This window comes from Phalacrocorax aristotelis, chromosome 16 (genome assembly GCF_949628215.1).
Source record: "Phalacrocorax aristotelis chromosome 16, bGulAri2.1, whole genome shotgun sequence".
Taxonomy (NCBI): domain Eukaryota; kingdom Metazoa; phylum Chordata; class Aves; order Suliformes; family Phalacrocoracidae; genus Phalacrocorax; species Phalacrocorax aristotelis.
Genome location: NC_134291.1, coordinates 4,842,576 through 4,859,498, shown reverse-complemented (window position 1 = coordinate 4,859,498; position 16,923 = coordinate 4,842,576). Strand labels below are relative to the sequence as shown.

The 16,923-nt window shown below is 42.4% G+C and overlaps 1 protein-coding gene across 1 annotated transcript; it reads right to left on the bottom strand.

Moving 5' to 3' along the window:
* Window positions 1-1,208: 1,208 nt before the first annotated feature.
* Window positions 1,209-14,555, bottom strand: CYBC1 (cytochrome b-245 chaperone 1). Its single transcript, XM_075111071.1, has 7 exons — window positions 14,351-14,555; window positions 11,088-11,218; window positions 9,869-9,910; window positions 8,505-8,578; window positions 7,381-7,477; window positions 5,968-6,112; window positions 1,209-5,385 (listed from the first exon to the last, which is right to left on the bottom strand). The coding sequence occupies exons 2-7, from the start codon at window positions 11,170-11,172 to the stop codon at window positions 5,256-5,258; spliced, it is 573 nt and encodes a 190-aa protein (XP_074967172.1). The 5' UTR covers window positions 11,173-11,218; window positions 14,351-14,555; the 3' UTR covers window positions 1,209-5,255.
* Between the last annotated feature and the right edge of the window lie 2,368 nt (window positions 14,556-16,923).

The following is a 16,923-nucleotide window of genomic DNA, read 5'->3' as shown; positions in this document are numbered from 1 at the left end:
AAGTCTTTTCCAACCTGAGTGACTCTGTGGTTCTGCCATCCCATCATGACAAGTCCTTCCACAGCATGTAACAGCTGATTTGTTCAATTTTGTTTTAGACTTTTTCAGTCTTTGAAATACATAAAACCATTGGTTCTAAATCCAGCTTTGATTAGCTTGAGATCAGGACATGAACATCCAACTTCTTGCAGAAGTCTGAGCAAGGACCTGCTGCCTAGATGCTCCCTAGGTTACAGCAGGTGCATGAAAGAACACATGCCATGGCCGACAGAGCACAAGGGAGCTAGAGAGTAGGGACTTGATGCCAATAGCAAAGGTGATACTTAGACTTTGAGGGAAAACTGCCTTAACACATCAGGCTTCTTGGCATTTTACCAAAGCATCATCTAAGCTAAGCTTAGTTTCATCCCCACAGAAAAGCGCCATCCCCATAACTTTAAGGCATCTACTTAACGCTGTAAAACCTGAGACTGCAGGACTATTCATCCAGACTTGAAGCATGACTGAAGTCTACTGAATATGAGGGGGAAATACTCATTTATTCTGCTTTAACACTGAACTTTTAGTAACCCGTAGCAGTATATTTTATGGACTTAATTGGAGCATTAAGATAACCACAAGGGAAAATAATTCCAAAGTCTGGTGGTTAAGTACACTACCATGAATATTTAAAATATTCTTTGTTTGCTTCATGTGTCACTTTCTTGCAAGTGTTATTTTGGAAGCACAGGTATTGACATTTTCTTGAAACAATATATTAGAAAGAGTATAGCTCTAGATACAGAAAGTACAAGTACAGCATGAGACAAATTAACTTATTTAATGAGAGCTACAGGAGTTAAGTCCACATGCGGATTTTTATGTAAAAGAATCAGTTGCCATGTATACCTTAATTACAAAGGTCACATACCTTGAACTAAACAAGATCTTTATTTTACTTTAATAAATCCTTTGACAACTCAAAATGGCTGTGGAAATTTGCCTTTCTTTTGCACGTGGCACATTGGTTTGGTTTAAAGAGGGAAAAGCACAAATATATTCACCAGTGGGGAGTTGGTTATATCAGTTTATATGAAAATTGAAAGCTGGACTGCTGTCAAAGAGCAACAGCAGGGTCAGCTGGAGCTCGGTGTTTGGGCTTCCTCTACGCTATCCTCCCCCATTAACTCCTTCAACAGGTCTGTGCCAAGTGGTAATTTAGACAGCCATTAATATTTTAACATTTTATTTGAAAAACAATATAGAAGACTGCAGCAACAAAACAAGTTAAAGTTGATTTTATCAATGGACATTTGTTTAAAAAAAAACAATATACAAGGCCTTGCTGAAATTCTAGTTGCAATTTGAAAGTAGAAAAGCAATTTCTAAACATTTTCCAGAAGTAGTTTTGCCTCTCAGCAATCTACCACAGTGTCAGAACTAGCACTTACCTATGCAAGCCAGTTTAGTTTTTGGTATCTGTGTAACTTCATAAATACAGCACAGGAGTCAGATCTCAGCAATACAGCATAAACACTGTGATTTTCTTTGAGACTTGCACAATTGATCCTAGTTACTGGAATGTCTCATTTTGTGAAATATCAGATCAGATTATAGCTAGATGATGCTACTCTCTCCCTTTGCACAACATGCAGTCTAGCGTTTGGTTCCGTGTGACAGCTAAGGCCACGATCCCAGCCGGCCACACACATGCGAGTAACTTCGAATGTGCTCCTCCAGGGGAAGCCGAAGCATCTGCCAAATGGCACTTATCGTACTGGGACATTAACAGACATAATAGAAAATGTTGGCTTTCTGGAGCAAGGGGTTAGATCTAACTTCAGATCTTTTATACACGTTTTCAAATCATTTGTAAGTGCTACTACAGCTGTTCAGGCTCCTTACTAGGCAGCCTGAGATGCAAAAACCTTAACCAACACTTCTATAATACTCTTCTAGCAGTATCTAATTTCCTAACCAAAAACTAGTATTTCACATCAATTCCTTTCAGTACAAGCCACTTTACATCAGGCACACATAAGGCTTCATTTACTGGGCCTTTTGATATGCTAGGCCCAAGAGAAGGGAGGGAAACTATCCAAAAACAAACTTCAGCAAAATGGTGAAAAGTGGCAGGAGAAGAGGATCAGAGGGGGGACAAGTGCAAATCGGGAAGAACAGAACCTGTCCTGAGTTCACGCCTGATGTTCTAAATAGTTCCTTCCAGCTGCATCACATCGCTGAGGAGGTCTGCAGACATTGACATAGACAAACCCATGTTAATGACAATTTGCAAGTTAATTTTCCACACCCAGTTACTGCAAAACATGAAAATCTGGATGTGTCTTAAGTACAAAAGACAGTTTTTGAACAGAGGAAGCTCAAAACCTGGATCAAGAGAAACACACATCAGCCTGTGATACGCATTCCCATACAGCATCCACGTGCCAAGTTGCGACGTTCTTTACCTGGGCTATAGGTCAGCATCTCAATAAGCTCCCAGTTGTACATATCGAGCCAGCAGTGCCTGACATACAGCCCACAGGCAGCACCCGCAGCATCTGAAGAATTTAGTCAGTCTTCACATTGCTCAGTCTATGGAACCCAGGTTCTCGTTTGAAACTGTACTAGTTTGTATGGCAACAGAGCTGCCAAAGGCAGAGCGGACAGGGTACAATGCAACTTGCTCCACAGAATGTATTTCAAGCTACGATAGGTCATTCCCCTTCCTTGGGATTCTGTTTTCCTTACATTGTTTTAGTCTTTGTATAATGAAATTGCATAGTCCCTAAGTATGTACATTACTAACATCAAGAACATACGGCAAGCTGGAGGCACAGAAGAGCTCAGCAGAAGCAGGGCACACAATGCAGCGCAGGGTTAGATCAATAGACGTACCTTTCTAAAGCTGATTTTTAACTGCAAAACCACAGCGTGGTTTGTATCTCCACAGAACGTTAGCTCTCATGGAAATACAAAAGAAACCCAGTAGAGCTAAAACTGAATGCAGGCAGTTTTGTCCGGTTCATCCATGGTCAAATCTGTGGGCTCAGAATCCTAAGTGCGATGCACATCCATGCCATGGACTCCCTCTGACTATCCTTCTTACAAAGCAGCAGTTATCTGCAGGTTGAGCCCTTTTGCTTACATTATACCATTAAATACTCAAGTTGTATTTCTTACTGGAAGTCCGTAGAGCACTTGACATTCTCATTTTACACAGGGGTGTGGAGTTCTCCAAATTCCCAATCTCATTCTCTTCTGTCCAGAGTGTTACCCAGGGTATATATTAGAGTGGATTTAAGTGAAGATCTCTCCAAAGTGTTACATCTTGCAATATTTTTAAGCAGTTTTGATGATTATTGTTAGCTTACAGCTGTGCTTCAGAATAAAGGCCAAATTTAGCTAATTGCCTGCATCCTGATCTCCCACATTCATCCATAGCAGCTTCCCAATTCCAGTGACATGGGGGAGGTTGGAAGCCACATGATTAGCTCACCAACTCAGAGGACTTCACAAGCATGTCTAATGGCAGAGGTCTGCTTTGATACCTGATGTGACTACAAGTTTCTTACTTAATAGACCCGCTTCCGCGCTGCAGTCAAGCTGCATCAGCAGCTGCCTCCCTGTTACAGTCTGATGACCCTTCCACACCAACAATAAGAGCATCTGTGTCTCACAGCTCACATGCTGGGTCTATATGGCTGGAAGTGAAATCTTGGTACAACCTGTTCTTTGGTCAGATGAGCGTGTACTTGCTTCAGATACAGCTGGAACACACAACAGGACACGGCTTCTGCTGAAATCTTTTCAGAGCTTGCTCTTCTGTAGAGGTAGAGTGCTTTGAAAGAAGAATGCATGTTCTTTTAAGTCCCAAAGAAACTGCTGCCAGAAGACATTTGCACCTGGCCAAATGTGAAAGCAGACCGCAGTCACCTTGTACCCCATTGAGATCTAGAAGTAACTGTGTAAGTATTTTCTAATTCAGGTCTTACCACCATACAATTCCTGAATAAAACCCAGTGAACTTTAATACAAGCAGTTTTAGCATGTTGAAGGAACTTTCAGCTCTTTGAAACTTTTTTCTTCTACTGACATGTTGATATAGGCATGATGAAGTTTTAGTCCTACACAGAACATGTTGACTAACAGAGGTAGCTTTTACTTCAAAAAAATATCTTGGAAAATTCATATTTTAACTATTTGTGAAACCATTGGTCAGAACAGAGGACGCTACACACACCTGGAGTAAAACATGGGTGCAAGTCAAACACTGGATCTATCCCAGCTATATTAAAAAAAATGCACTAAGTTATTTAGCACTTCAGTGTCATTTCAAGTGAGGAAATACAGAGCAAATCCAGGCTGCCATGTTGTTTGACATTGATCATCTCCCTACCTAAAGTAACAGATGTGTTTTCCTTCCTTTCTAAATACAGTTAAAATAGTGAGCATTGAGGTCTAGAAAAAGGTTATTCTCTCTTGGGGTAGTCTATGCCCAGGAGTTAAGCAGAACAGGATGAAGCCAGAACACCCCAAAGATGTTGAATCATCAACCTGGTCATCTTCTGTTTAGTATTTATGGTTTCTTGGCAAGTCCAAGAGAAATAAGAATCTAACACGTTGATCAGCCTGGTGTTTCCAATTCCAAGACAGTCACTCCAACCTTGATGTCCACTGGTATCTAATGGCAAATCAGTAGTAGAGAATATAAAAGTGCCACTATCCTGCATCACCTAATTGCATATATTAAGCTGCTTAAGACCAACTTAGCAATATATTCAGTCCTTTATAAAACGTCAAGAAAACCCTGAAAGCATTCTGTTATGAGTTACAAATTCAGCTCTTATACATTTCATATACTGTACCTGCAGCAGATGTTTGCAGTAAGTGGAAGTTTACATCTTTATCTCCACTTCACTAATGGAAGGGAAGGCAATAAATGATTTCAAACCAATTCCTTAATAAATAACTATTCCTAGACAAGTTTGACGAGCTGACAAAGTTCAAAAGCCAGCAGTGTCCACGTGCAGGATCTAAGTCAAAGGAGCAAACAGAACAGAATTTTCTTTGGACTCTACAACAGCAGAACTGCGAGCACGGATCTTGAAGCAGTTTAGCACTAAAAAGGTGCCCTAAGACAGATTCCTCCCATTGTAAATGCACATGTAGAGAAATGTCTGGGTCAAGACTGAGAGGGATTTCTTTTTCTGAAGAACAATCAGTGTATTTTCCAATGTTTGAAAGCCTCTGCTTTCTTCAGCTCATGATGACTATTAATATTTATCCTGTGGTTCATCTGCATCACTATTCTCTGTTTCACTGCTCTCAGAGAGATCTTGTTGGCTCTCTACTCTGTCCAGTTCCAGAAAGCTGGTAATGAGCCTGGCAACTCCTTCCACATCACTGTGGAAAAGAAAAAACAATGTAAGACTCAGTGGAACTGTGGTGTTGACAAGACAAGAACAGGCACGCTCATTCTTGAGAATTAACTGCTTGAAGGGGCAGCCAACGTATGGCAGAGTATAACTGGCAGCTTCCCACTTGTGAAGGCATATCAAGCCAAGCCAGTACTTCCATACCAGAACAGATCAATCCTTTTCCCACAGTCCCAGCTGCAAGATTCCTTATTATCGATGACAAAATAAATCTTGTTAACTGACAAATACACTGAATGTTTGCAAAATAGAATTAGTCCCCTCCGCCACTGCACAGCTGAGCTAGCACAGGTAACTACAGCAGATGTGCAGCACTAGAGGGACCTTAGATATCTAAACATGGTCAGACTCCTGACAGCAGATGGTGTTACCCAATTGTCTGCAACTGAAAGCATTGAAGGGTTTAAAAAAGTTAAACTGAATAGCACAAGGTCATATCAGCAAGTATGAAAATGGAGCTAGGGTGAGTCTCAACAGTTGATGATTACTGACCCACGTGACTGGCATTTCCCACCTCACACATTCTAATTAAAAGAAGTCCACACTGCACCTTCTACAGCCCAACACTGCACTCTGAGTCAGTGGGTGTGAAAATCCAGTGACAAATCGTAGCACAACCAGGTAACCCTTCCCAAAATATCGCACAGTCTCCTCTTCCACATTCACATCTCTGATCTCGTTCAGTAGAGCCACTACTGTAAACAGATGTGGAAAAAGTAGTCCGTTAGCATTACAGTAAACTCCAAACACTGCTACTAGCAACTTGTGTGACTGGGACAGCGTGTTCTTGAGTACTATTGCTCTGATCCCATGCAACCTGGGCAGTCCTGCAATAGCAAACAACTGCTGAGCTATTTGGGCAAAACAAAGAAGGAGAGACTACAGCACATACTAGCTGGTATAGGACCCAATCAACAAGATATGGTCCCCAGTTCCTGGGAGGCAGTATTAGTTTATTACTTATGTTTCCCACTAACTTTAATGACAGTTTTAACTATTTTTCTGTACAAAGTAGGTAAACAGGTGTTAAGTTTTCTGGAATTTAACAAATATTAAAAGATTTAACTCTTCAGAGCACCTACTAACCTCTGTATCCCCACATTAACAATACTTGAAAGATACATTACCAAATAACCTCTCAGGAAGATATGTGCTCAACCCCCCAATACATAAACATACCTAAAGAAAAGTTCAGAAACAAACATCCTTTTCTCCGCATCTCTTATCTTCCATCTCCAAGATGAATTGTTTAAAAACCAATTCAACTTAAGGACATTGCAAACTCTGTCAGTTCTCTAAGCATATGGAGAGTTGGTTTGATTTAGACTAGCAAGTAGAATTAAAAAATCTGACATTGAAGAGGATCCTACTTCAGTTTGCAATGGAGATCCTGTCTCTCAGTGACTCAACCAAGTCACACACTATACTTCAACTTCCGTTACTCCAATGGGAAGCTCAGAAGAGATTAGATACTGCATTAAACTGAGCCCACTGAATATGCTGGTTTAAATACATGTATCTGCAAGATGTAACATGCCTGCTTGCACATGCTATCTAAACATTTGCCTGCTAGCAAAACCAGATTAGATTATAGAAAGTTCAACTCCTGGATCCAAAATTTTATTTTTTCTACCAGTCCAACCTGCAAAACAGGCTAGCCAAGGGAGATGTAAACCTGCACATTAACATCCCAAAGGAATGGCTAAAACAGTTACAGGAAGCAAAGTGTAAGCCCCGTTACCCTGGATCAACATAACTAACCAGATGCATGCAGCACCCTAACCTGAAAAAACATTTAGGTCCTGAGGGCAGATTATTACATCTGCTGCTTGGGAACAAAACAAATCTGGAAATAGATGTGACTAATTTGAGTACAGATCTCCAGAGAAGCTTATTAAATGGGCATGTATGTGTTTCTTCTGTCTGCCCACCACATGCGCTACCACAGACACTGCTTTCTCACCTTGTTCATTGCCTCCTTTTGAGAAGGTCAGTATTTTTTTGTAAAGATTGAATGCTTTTAGGCAGACTGTTCCCTTGTTCTTATCAAATACAGCTTCCTGTAAAATTGAAAAATAAAAATCAAGATTTTCTTAAAAACACCATCAGTAGCTATGCTTCAAAGTAAAATAAAAATAGTTACATGGGAAAATAATCTTGGTAACACAGAAAAATACATAGCTATTTTAGAGACAGCCCACTATTATTAGACAGTGAAAATCACAATCTTGTCCTTGGCTTTAACAGAGACTTTACCATACCTCCTGCGTTACTTCTAGAAGGAAGCTAAAGCTGGTTTCACTGCCCCTCTTGCCACCTTCTTTATGTAATAAAAACTTTGCCTGGAATCAAATTTGAACATTAACCTGGAGCTCCTGTAATTTTCACTTTGATGTATGCAGTTGGCCTACAGTACAACTAGATATACAGCAAACATGACTTCTAGCTACACTTTTCACTAACAGCCACCAACTCCACCAAAATTAGTGTTATGCTACATGGGCCAGGCCTACACTAGGTTTAAAATATCCCTGACAGTCCATGAAAAAAGGATGTCTCATATGTGTGGGTTGCTTATTCTAATAACAACTCAGGTCAGTGAAGTGACAAGCCTATATAACAGGTTATTGTTCTCAGTTCAACTCCCAACAGATCAACATCTGCAGGATTATAAAGCAGCTTCACAAACACCACTCTTTTCCCAGAGGAAAATGGCTGAGCAGCCTGGAAGGTTAGAGCTACCCTATTTAGTGGTCGTTCTGTCATTAGCTGGCACAGCAAGCACGAAATCATGTTGCAGCAGCTGAACGTGCTATTCTTTCTCCCTTTTCTATATAGAAGGAAAACAGTGTGGGGCAAGACTCCCCTTAAAAAACAATCCTATGTTTAGCTTCACATTTTCGTGCCTGTGTAGTGAAGGAATTATTGCCCTAATTCTAGTCCTAATATAGCAACCCCAAAGGGTTTCCTCAAAAATCAAAAGCATAACTTGTCTGTTTGGACTGAGCAAGTGCACGGGGCTGGGATCAGCATCTGCCAACTGTTTCCAAACTAGCACGACCTCATTTCCTGAGTTCAGCACCTTACCTCCCACTGCTCCAGATTCTGTGCTGCCACAAAGAAACACCCAGCCATATAGAAGAGCTTCCATGCCAAGCTGTCTGAACAATGCAAAAAACACAAGTTTAGGGTTTCTTTTTCTTGTTCAGTATTTAAACAGTTGGTTTTAAAAGCAACATGCTCCCTTTAAAGGCAACAAAATGAGAAAAGGTTTCTCTGATGCAACATTTTTGCCTTTAATCGTAATGCAAGCTGTTTTACAGCTCTCTACAACGACAAAAATACAGAAGCTTTTCACATATTTTTCAGAAACTCCATCTACACTGAGCTCCAAACCATGCAGAATTATAAACATATGTATTATTGACAAAGTTTTAACATCACTACACATCTTTCTCTTCCCTAAAAGCAAAGGCATCTTAAAAGGCATCCACAAAACTCTCTACCAGCAAATATTTGTGGTGCAGAGGACAAGGGTAAGGGACAAAGGAAATTCACCACAGCAAACATGCTTCTTCATAAAAGGAAGCAGTCAGTTCTCTTGAGAAACAAGCATTTGCATTTTATGTCCAGGAAATGTTTACATACAGCAGCCTAAACAATTTGCTTAGTAAGACTTTTACTGAAAGTAGAGTAGACCTGTGCTCAGTATTGTTTCAGAAAGCTTTGTTGCAATGTCTTCATAAAAAAGGCTAAAACAGCTAGCGTCTCAAGCAGCTTTCACTGGACTTTGCTCTTAAAATACAAATACATTGATTATACTGGTAGTATATTCCTACATGCTATTAAGTTTTAAAATTTGATGTTAATAGGATGCAGCAAGAAAATCACAGGACAGCCTGCAGGATAAATTCCACAGGCAGAAGGATACCTGGCACTTGGTACCGTCTGCTCTGTTGGGGAGGGGGAGGGGAGGGGGGGTGGGCAGGAAGCAGCAGTAGCTGTTCTCTAAAGGTGTTCTTATGAGTAATCTCTGCCAGTGACGATTTAACAGTTTCCAGAGAAACAGAGCACTTCCATCAAAGGCAAGGTAATCATTTCATTATGGTGGCAAACAATCATTATACGTCTTCCCAGGAGAGCTGCGAGGACCAGCTAATCACATTTATAAAACACACTGAAAGTACAAAATGCCATAGAGTGCTAAATACCATTATTAAAAGTGCTCTTGCAAATGGCAAGGGATTCTGAGTAAGAAATAGAGCATTAAAGCATGGCATGTCATACACAGGCAACAATTATTATTGGATTTTAATATTCATGCCACAAAATGTGATAGGTACCTATACTGCTTTTGTAAGCCAGACAGAAGCTGCGGAGAGGAATCATCAGCATGAAAAAACAGGTCAACAGGAAATCAAAAATTCTTCAGAAAAATGATAGACCATTACCTGCACTATAATAAGCAGCAGCCAAGCCTATGGAGGCTATTCCTAGGATAAGAGGGGAGAAAATTAGGACAAACAGGCATCTCAAACCATCTAAAATTCCCTGATGAAAAACATATGAATATTCACAAGTTCATCACTTTTTGAAAAGGGGACAAATGTGACTGCAACATTGATCACTATATCAAAGAGTCAGTTATTTTTCTCTGAACTCAGTATAAAAAAAATCTCCCATTCTGCAAAGCCACTAAAAGCATAGGGGCTGAGGTCAGAAACAAAAGGTCATGACAGACCAGGAACAGAACCTCTGAGGGACTCTCAGTCTAACCATTACACCATACTTCCTCTCAAGCACAGTACAACTTCAGGCATGCTAACAAACACTACAGCAGTTATTTTTCCCTCTAAGTGCTCTGTGGAGCCAAAAGCAAACTTCTGCAATAAAGGTGTGTCAGAAGCTGCCAGCTCCTTTCTCCCATTGAGGAGGAAGCAGAAGAGCGCCTCATGCCCCAGTGCACCACTGCAACTGCAAAGATCTTGTCTCACAGAGCATTTGACAAGACAACATCGTGGAAAGCAATGATGTAGTGTTACTGCAATGGGATCTACTCAGCTGGAAAACAGCATATGCCACATTTTCCCCACCAGCTCTCTCAGTGTGGTCCTAACAAGTACCACTCCAGGTTTTTTTTCTGCATATTCAGTAGTGTTTAAAAACAGATGCCTTTCCCAACATCCTGTATGACTTCCTGTTTCATACACACAGTGCCGTTAAGAGTTAACTGTCAACAACACACAAGATCTAACCCCAGCATCACTCCACTGCAGATTTTTCCATTTCTGAAAACCTAGATGTTTTTCAATGTAAGTATGCATCCCCTTCAGAACCTTCACATTTATATTCCTATATAGCATAGAATAAGCTTTCTTTTCTTGATCTTCCATGACTCCCTTAAAGTTCTGTCCATAAGCCTCTGAGGTTCTCTAGATGACAGACTGAAAAATTATCAGTCTAACAGTGAAAATACCACACTGAGGAGGCTTCAGGCTTATTTAGTGGCTATGCTAAAGGAAAAGTTCAAAACATGATGATTCCACTTATTGAAAGAAAAATGCTTGAAAGACAGGCATCTCCTGTTAGAGGCTCTTTCAGGAATTTATTCTGTGACCCCCTTGCCTTAAAGCAAGCTCTGAAATACACTGAAGAATATTATGGCCTTACCAACAAAAAGAGACCAAGATCGGATGCCAGGTGACCTCTTCAGATGAAGATGGGAGCTTGTGCGTTTTTCAACCAGCATGTACATCTTCAGACGAAAGTCTCAACAGCCCAGTCTGACTCATGAAATCTCACTGGACAAAAAAGATAAGTAGAATTTAAAATCATTGTTGGCTCCAATGTTCTCCCTTCCTAGCATTTTTCAGGACTTATCAGGTCTTAATCTATACAATAAAAGATGCCCAGGGTAAGAACAAATCATCTTCTCACAAGAGCAGCAATATGCACACTCAAAAAAAATGCAGAGAAAAACTGTCATGTGGAGCCTTGCACAACAGCAACAAGAATCTGAACTCTTTGAGAAACTTCTCATTTTGGGAGTAAAAGTCTTTCTTTCTATCACAACTAGATTCCAGAAGAAAATGTGAAAAACAAGAGCCTGGAACAATGTCATTGCCAATTCATGCAGCACTTCAAACAAATAAAAGAGAAAGAGCAATGGAAAGTTCTTTGACAGCATTTCTCCTGCTAACTCCATGTCAGACTAGCCTGGCACTGAAGCAGGACAACACAGCCTCCTGCAAGACTGATGTTGGGTCTCTCATCCCTGATGACAGCCCAGCAAGGGTTACAGCCTCAGTCTTGCTGTGCCAGTGTCACATAATGCCTTATATGGCATTCCCATCTTTCAAGCCAACTCAGGAATAAAACCAGGATTTTCCAACAAGTATGTCTGTGTCTCTCGCATGAGACCATGCCTTCAACCCAGACAGAAAGCAACAATACAGATTAAAAAGACAGGTACTAATGAAAAAGAGTAAGAACTGGGCAACCCCATGCAACATTTTCAGCAAGTTTTTACTATTTACAGCATAAAATTGTTTGAATTCTGGCACGATCGTGAGCTCCAGTGCAAAAAACAATCCTACCCTAATACTCTCAGCGCAAGCATAAAGGCTGATGTGCCAAGATGCAAGAGGCATATGAGGACCCGGCTGGTCTTTCAGAACTGTCACCACAGAAAGGACAGGCTGCTCATGCTTCTCCTGCACAAGTTGGCAGAGATGCATGTTGTTATTATGAAGACCACAAACCAGTAAAAGTAAATGGGAAATGAAAGCATGTGTTAAGAATTGTGTCATAACATTAGCAGGGTAAGGCTTGGCCTTAATCGCAGATATTTTCTGGTTGGCTCTTTTGTGTTACACCCTTGACACCACTTAAGGTAGAATGTTTTAAGCAGGCTTCCCCAAAAGGGATTTCTGAAAAGGATATCTACTTTTCTGACTGGTGTGATGAAGCTCAGTATCTGTGAAGCTTTCTGGGGACTGCAGGAGCATTAAACAGCTCATTTACTATTGAAGACAATAAATACCAACTCCTCCTACGGACTTGTACTTCAATAATCAAATAACCGAGTCTTCTGCCCACAGAAAAGTTCGCAGGAGGTAGGCATTATGCTGCTGTTTGCTGCCCATGATAACAGGCTTCCACAAGAACGCCAACATTCAACAGGTTTTTGAATAACAATGAAAAACACTTAGAGAGCAGGCCCAAGCACATCCAGGTTCCTACAGAAGACAAGCATGCAATTTTTAGCCCTTTAGTCATCTTGCTCTTCTCAGATAGGACATGACACTCCCGCAATTCTGCGCCAACTGACTAGATATGAAGCTCCAGGGGATTTTTTTTTATTCCATTTAATAATGCAGGTGCCAAAAAATTTCAGTTAAAAAAAGCACATGACTTTGATTTTAATCTGTCAGCAACACATCTGAGAGAATCTGAAACCCAAAGAGACAAAACCACTTATGCGTAAGACACGCTCCATCTCCTCCGGATGTCAAGCACCAAATTTTAATTTTCAAATGACTCTTGTGAGTTGCTCTCAACATATCAGAAAATATTTCTGCACGTACAAAGCCTTTTCCTGCCTACAATCTAAAAAATATCAACAAGGTATCAAACACAAAGATCACTGCAGAAACCTGGCCGTATTTCACAAACACGCTCTACTTAAAAGATAATTCATACATACCAGTTAACTACATTAACGCAAACTTTGATCTCTCCCCCCCACATTCATTCAGTGAAGTCCAATCGTGCAAATGCCAGTGCCAGCTTAATGCCGGACACTCGAAGTCAACGGCATCACCTCTCACAGAGGCAGCTGCTCACAAGAGAGGTGCCTCGGGGAATAAAAACCACCAACGCACCTTCTCGAAGTTACACTTAATAAAATAAGTCATAAACGTGCCTTAAAGCGAACACAAAAGTTTTACTACAATTTTACAATTACAGAGGGAGAGGTAGGTATTTTGGGGCTGCTAATTTTGCTTTAATTTGTTGGGTTGGACATTAAATTCATCTTCAGCACCAAAACAAACATTCATATACTTCCTCCAAGTTATCAGAATCACAGACTGGCGGGGGCTGGACCTCTGGAGCTCACCCCATCCCACCCCTGCTGGAGCAGGCACCCCCAGAGCAGGGTCACAGGGCCGCGTCCAGGCGGGGGGTGAATGTCTCCAGGGAAGGGACCCCACAGCCTCCCTGGGCAGCCTGTGCCCCTGCTCTGGCACCCGCACAGGGAAGGGGTTTGTCCTCATGTTCAGGTGGAACTTCCCGTGTTCCAGCTTGTGCCCGTGGCCCCTTGGCCTGGCGCTGGGCACCGCTGGAAAGAGCCCGGCCCCATCCTCCTGACACCCGCCCTTCAGATATTTATAAGCATTTACAAGATTCCCCCCTCAGCCTCCTCTGCTCCAGGCTGACAGTGAGGGTGAGATAGCAAGAGCTACCCAAACCGCACCCCGAGAGCCTCACTACGAACACCTACCAAGCCAGGACCATCCACCGGCCTGAGCTCCCAACCCCACACCCGCCTCCCCCCAGTAAGACCCGCGCACTAGCTGGTCTCCCCCTCACTGAGCAGCCAGTCAGGGAAGGGAACTGCAGCGTGGTGCCACAACCAAAGCCACCCTCGCCTTTCCCTCCCCTCCTGTGCGCAAGGCCAGACCTGTAGCTAGGACCGGCCCATAGCGGCTCCCGCCCGCCCCCGCCCCGGGGAGTCGCTCCCCCGACCGACACCGTCCCGCTCCTCAGCCGCTCTCCGGGGGCGGGCGGCCCAGCGCAGCCCCGCAGCAGGGCGCGGGACGGGCCGAGGGCGGCGGCTCCCTGCGGGCGGTGCAGCGCGCCTCGCCACAGAAGCTCCCGCTCGCCCAGCGGGCTGCGCCCCAGCCCAGCACCCCCCACGCCGGCGGCGGTACCTGCCCGAGGCGCGCAGCAGCACACCCGCACTTTGAATAGGACGCCCGGCCGCCTCCGCTTCCTGCGGCACTGCCACCCCCGACCATAGAGCGCGGCCAGAGCGGCCGCGGGGACGTGCTGGTGCCACGCCCGCCCTAAGAAGGGTCGGATGCGCCGGCGGCCATTTTGGGTGAGGGCAAACCAGAGGATAAATAAACCTTACCCGGGGCCTCACGCGTGAGTGGAAAAGGAAGAGCCTCAGTCAAGATGGCGGCGTGCTGCCCGCGGTCAAGCTGGTTCCTAGGCAACAGCGCCGGCGTTTCCTTCGGTTATATGGCTGTATTAAGAAAAAACTAAGGAGGAGAAACTCTTCCGTTGGCAGAGAAGTGAGGCAAAATGCTTTAGGGTGAGGCTGGGTGCGTGGAAGAGCTTTACTGAGTACAGTTGGTGGTAGTTTGCTAGACCTGCTCTAGGTGAGGTAGACATGGCTCCTTGTACAACAGAGCTTAGTAGGGCCGACTGCTCCAGGCTGAGGAGCAAGGGAGATCTGGGGAGCCTCTCCCAGCTGCCCTCCATGGCTGGCCAGCCCTTGTGCCTCCAGACTCTCAATGGCAGCAGCCCCTTGCACCTGGGGCACCCGCTGTCACAGAGCACCTGTGCTCTGCAGTAGGTATTACTTGCTAGCACTTTGTGTCCCTATTGTAGGGGCAGGAGGCTGTGGTAGGGTGAGGTTTGTAAGTGATTTCTCAGGGTCACAAAATTGTCTCAAGATGGCTACCAAGAGAAGACCTGTGGTTGGAACCTTGATTCCCTGTTGCAGCAGCTAAAATCCATTGCCTGTGTGTCTGTTATGGGTAATGTCCATGTGAATAACTGCACATAGGCAAGCAGAGAGCTGACTACTTTGAAGTTTCCCATTCTTCCACATATGACTGTTGATACTTGTGGCGGGGTTTGCTGCTGTGTTTTTGCCAGCAGTAAATTATACCAGTGTTGCCAGTTGATGTTTTTTATCACAAGTTTTGTAATACTGGGTATTTTTTAAGCATTAGCTTTCAGCATTGATAGCTATGATGGTTACAATAACTGAATGCAATGTTCTTTTGGATAGCTGTTGTAGCTGAACAGAATCCTGAAAAAAAATTAATATCACTGTTCAAAAACGGGGGGAATTGCAAAGCAGAAATCATCATGATAAACTCACGTGTTTAACATTGATGTTGTGACTTTTTGTGACTTGTATGTCAGCTGAAGGCTTGGGTTTGGAAAATCTGTTGCTTGGGGAGGAAGGTTTTGAATTCACTTGAAATATGAATTACTCTGCTATTGTGGAGAGTAGGCTACCCTTGAAAAATCCTTTGTGTTTCCAGTTCAGTTAAACATCATGCACATGTGAAAGCTGTTCCTGTTCAGTCCATTAGAGCACTACTCATGTCATCTTTGAGGCAAAATGGGTAAAGTGCAGATGTCTGTAGTTTAGCTTATCTTCTTAAATTCCCTTTATTAAGTAAATTTATAACGGCATCTATTAACAATATTCGGTCCTCTCAGTTGCACAGGAAGGAATGTGGTCCTTCCCGAATGACACATGCAATTTTTGGCTTTTTTCCTAATGTGAATCCAGATACTCCAGAATGTTTGCTCAAGGCCATAACATGGTAAAAGTTTGTTCAGCTGTTCCTGAACATCATTGTTGGTGAGCAGTAACTGAGATTTTGATCAGACAGTGTTTTTCATAACTGGCCAGAGTGAACTATTTGAAGATAGGGAAAAAACTCAGACTCCATGGTATAGAGTTAACTAACTGTAAGTAGTAGAAAATACAACCTGATCTGCGATTTTTATGTAACTATCTTAGCGGGAAAAGGCTATGAGGAACTGCAAGAATTAATTGGCATGCTTGTGAGTCATGAGGTACAAGCTGCTGGATTTGGATGAAAAATAGGAAGTAATAAGTATCGTGTTTTCAACCCAAACAAGCAGCTGACTGAGTCTTCTGAGAAGAAATTTATATATAAGCAGTTGTCAGTCAGCTTTTATAAGCAACCAGTTTCTCCAGAAACCCAATGTTAAGCCATTTGGAGTGATATAAGACAAGAGACGACTTGTGTCTAGAGTAGAATGAAATAAGTAGGAAATTCATCTGTCCTTTCCACTCAATATATACCACAGAGCATATCACTCTTTTATTCTTACTATCTGCAAAAATATTAGCAACTGTAGATTTCTCCAGTTCTGCAAAGACCACAGTAGGATAACCTGATATGAATTAATTTAATTATTAAGCTAGAGATAAATTATTCCTTATAACACTATAATTTTATTATATTGTGTGAAATACAACACACATTCACAATCAAGCACTTGTCCAAACTGGAATATGGCAAGGATCCTTGTAAGCTTCTGGTATCAATTAATGATTCTTACAACATTTTTTTCTGCAATCATCTGGGGATTTTACATCAGCGTTTTGAAGTAGGTAAGTGGTATTATGCCTACCAATAAAAAAAGGGAGAAGAAACACATTTAAAAGCCTGATCTTGGACTTAAAGAACAGCATGAATTCCAAAACACGTTGCTGCAGAAAACAAAA

Coding starts and splice junctions, on each gene's coding strand:
- CYBC1 (XM_075111071.1), bottom strand. CDS start 11,172: ATGTACATGCTGGTTGAAAAACGCACAAGCTCCCATCTTCATCTGAAG. Junction 9,911..11,087: donor ATCTTGGTCTCTTTTTGTTG/GTAAGGCCATAA, acceptor CTCTTATCCTAG/GAATAGCCTCCATAGGCTTG. Junction 5,386..5,967: donor GCAGTGTTGGGCTGTAGAAG/GTGCAGTGTGGA, acceptor TCTTTTCCACAG/TGATGTGGAAGGAGTTGCCA.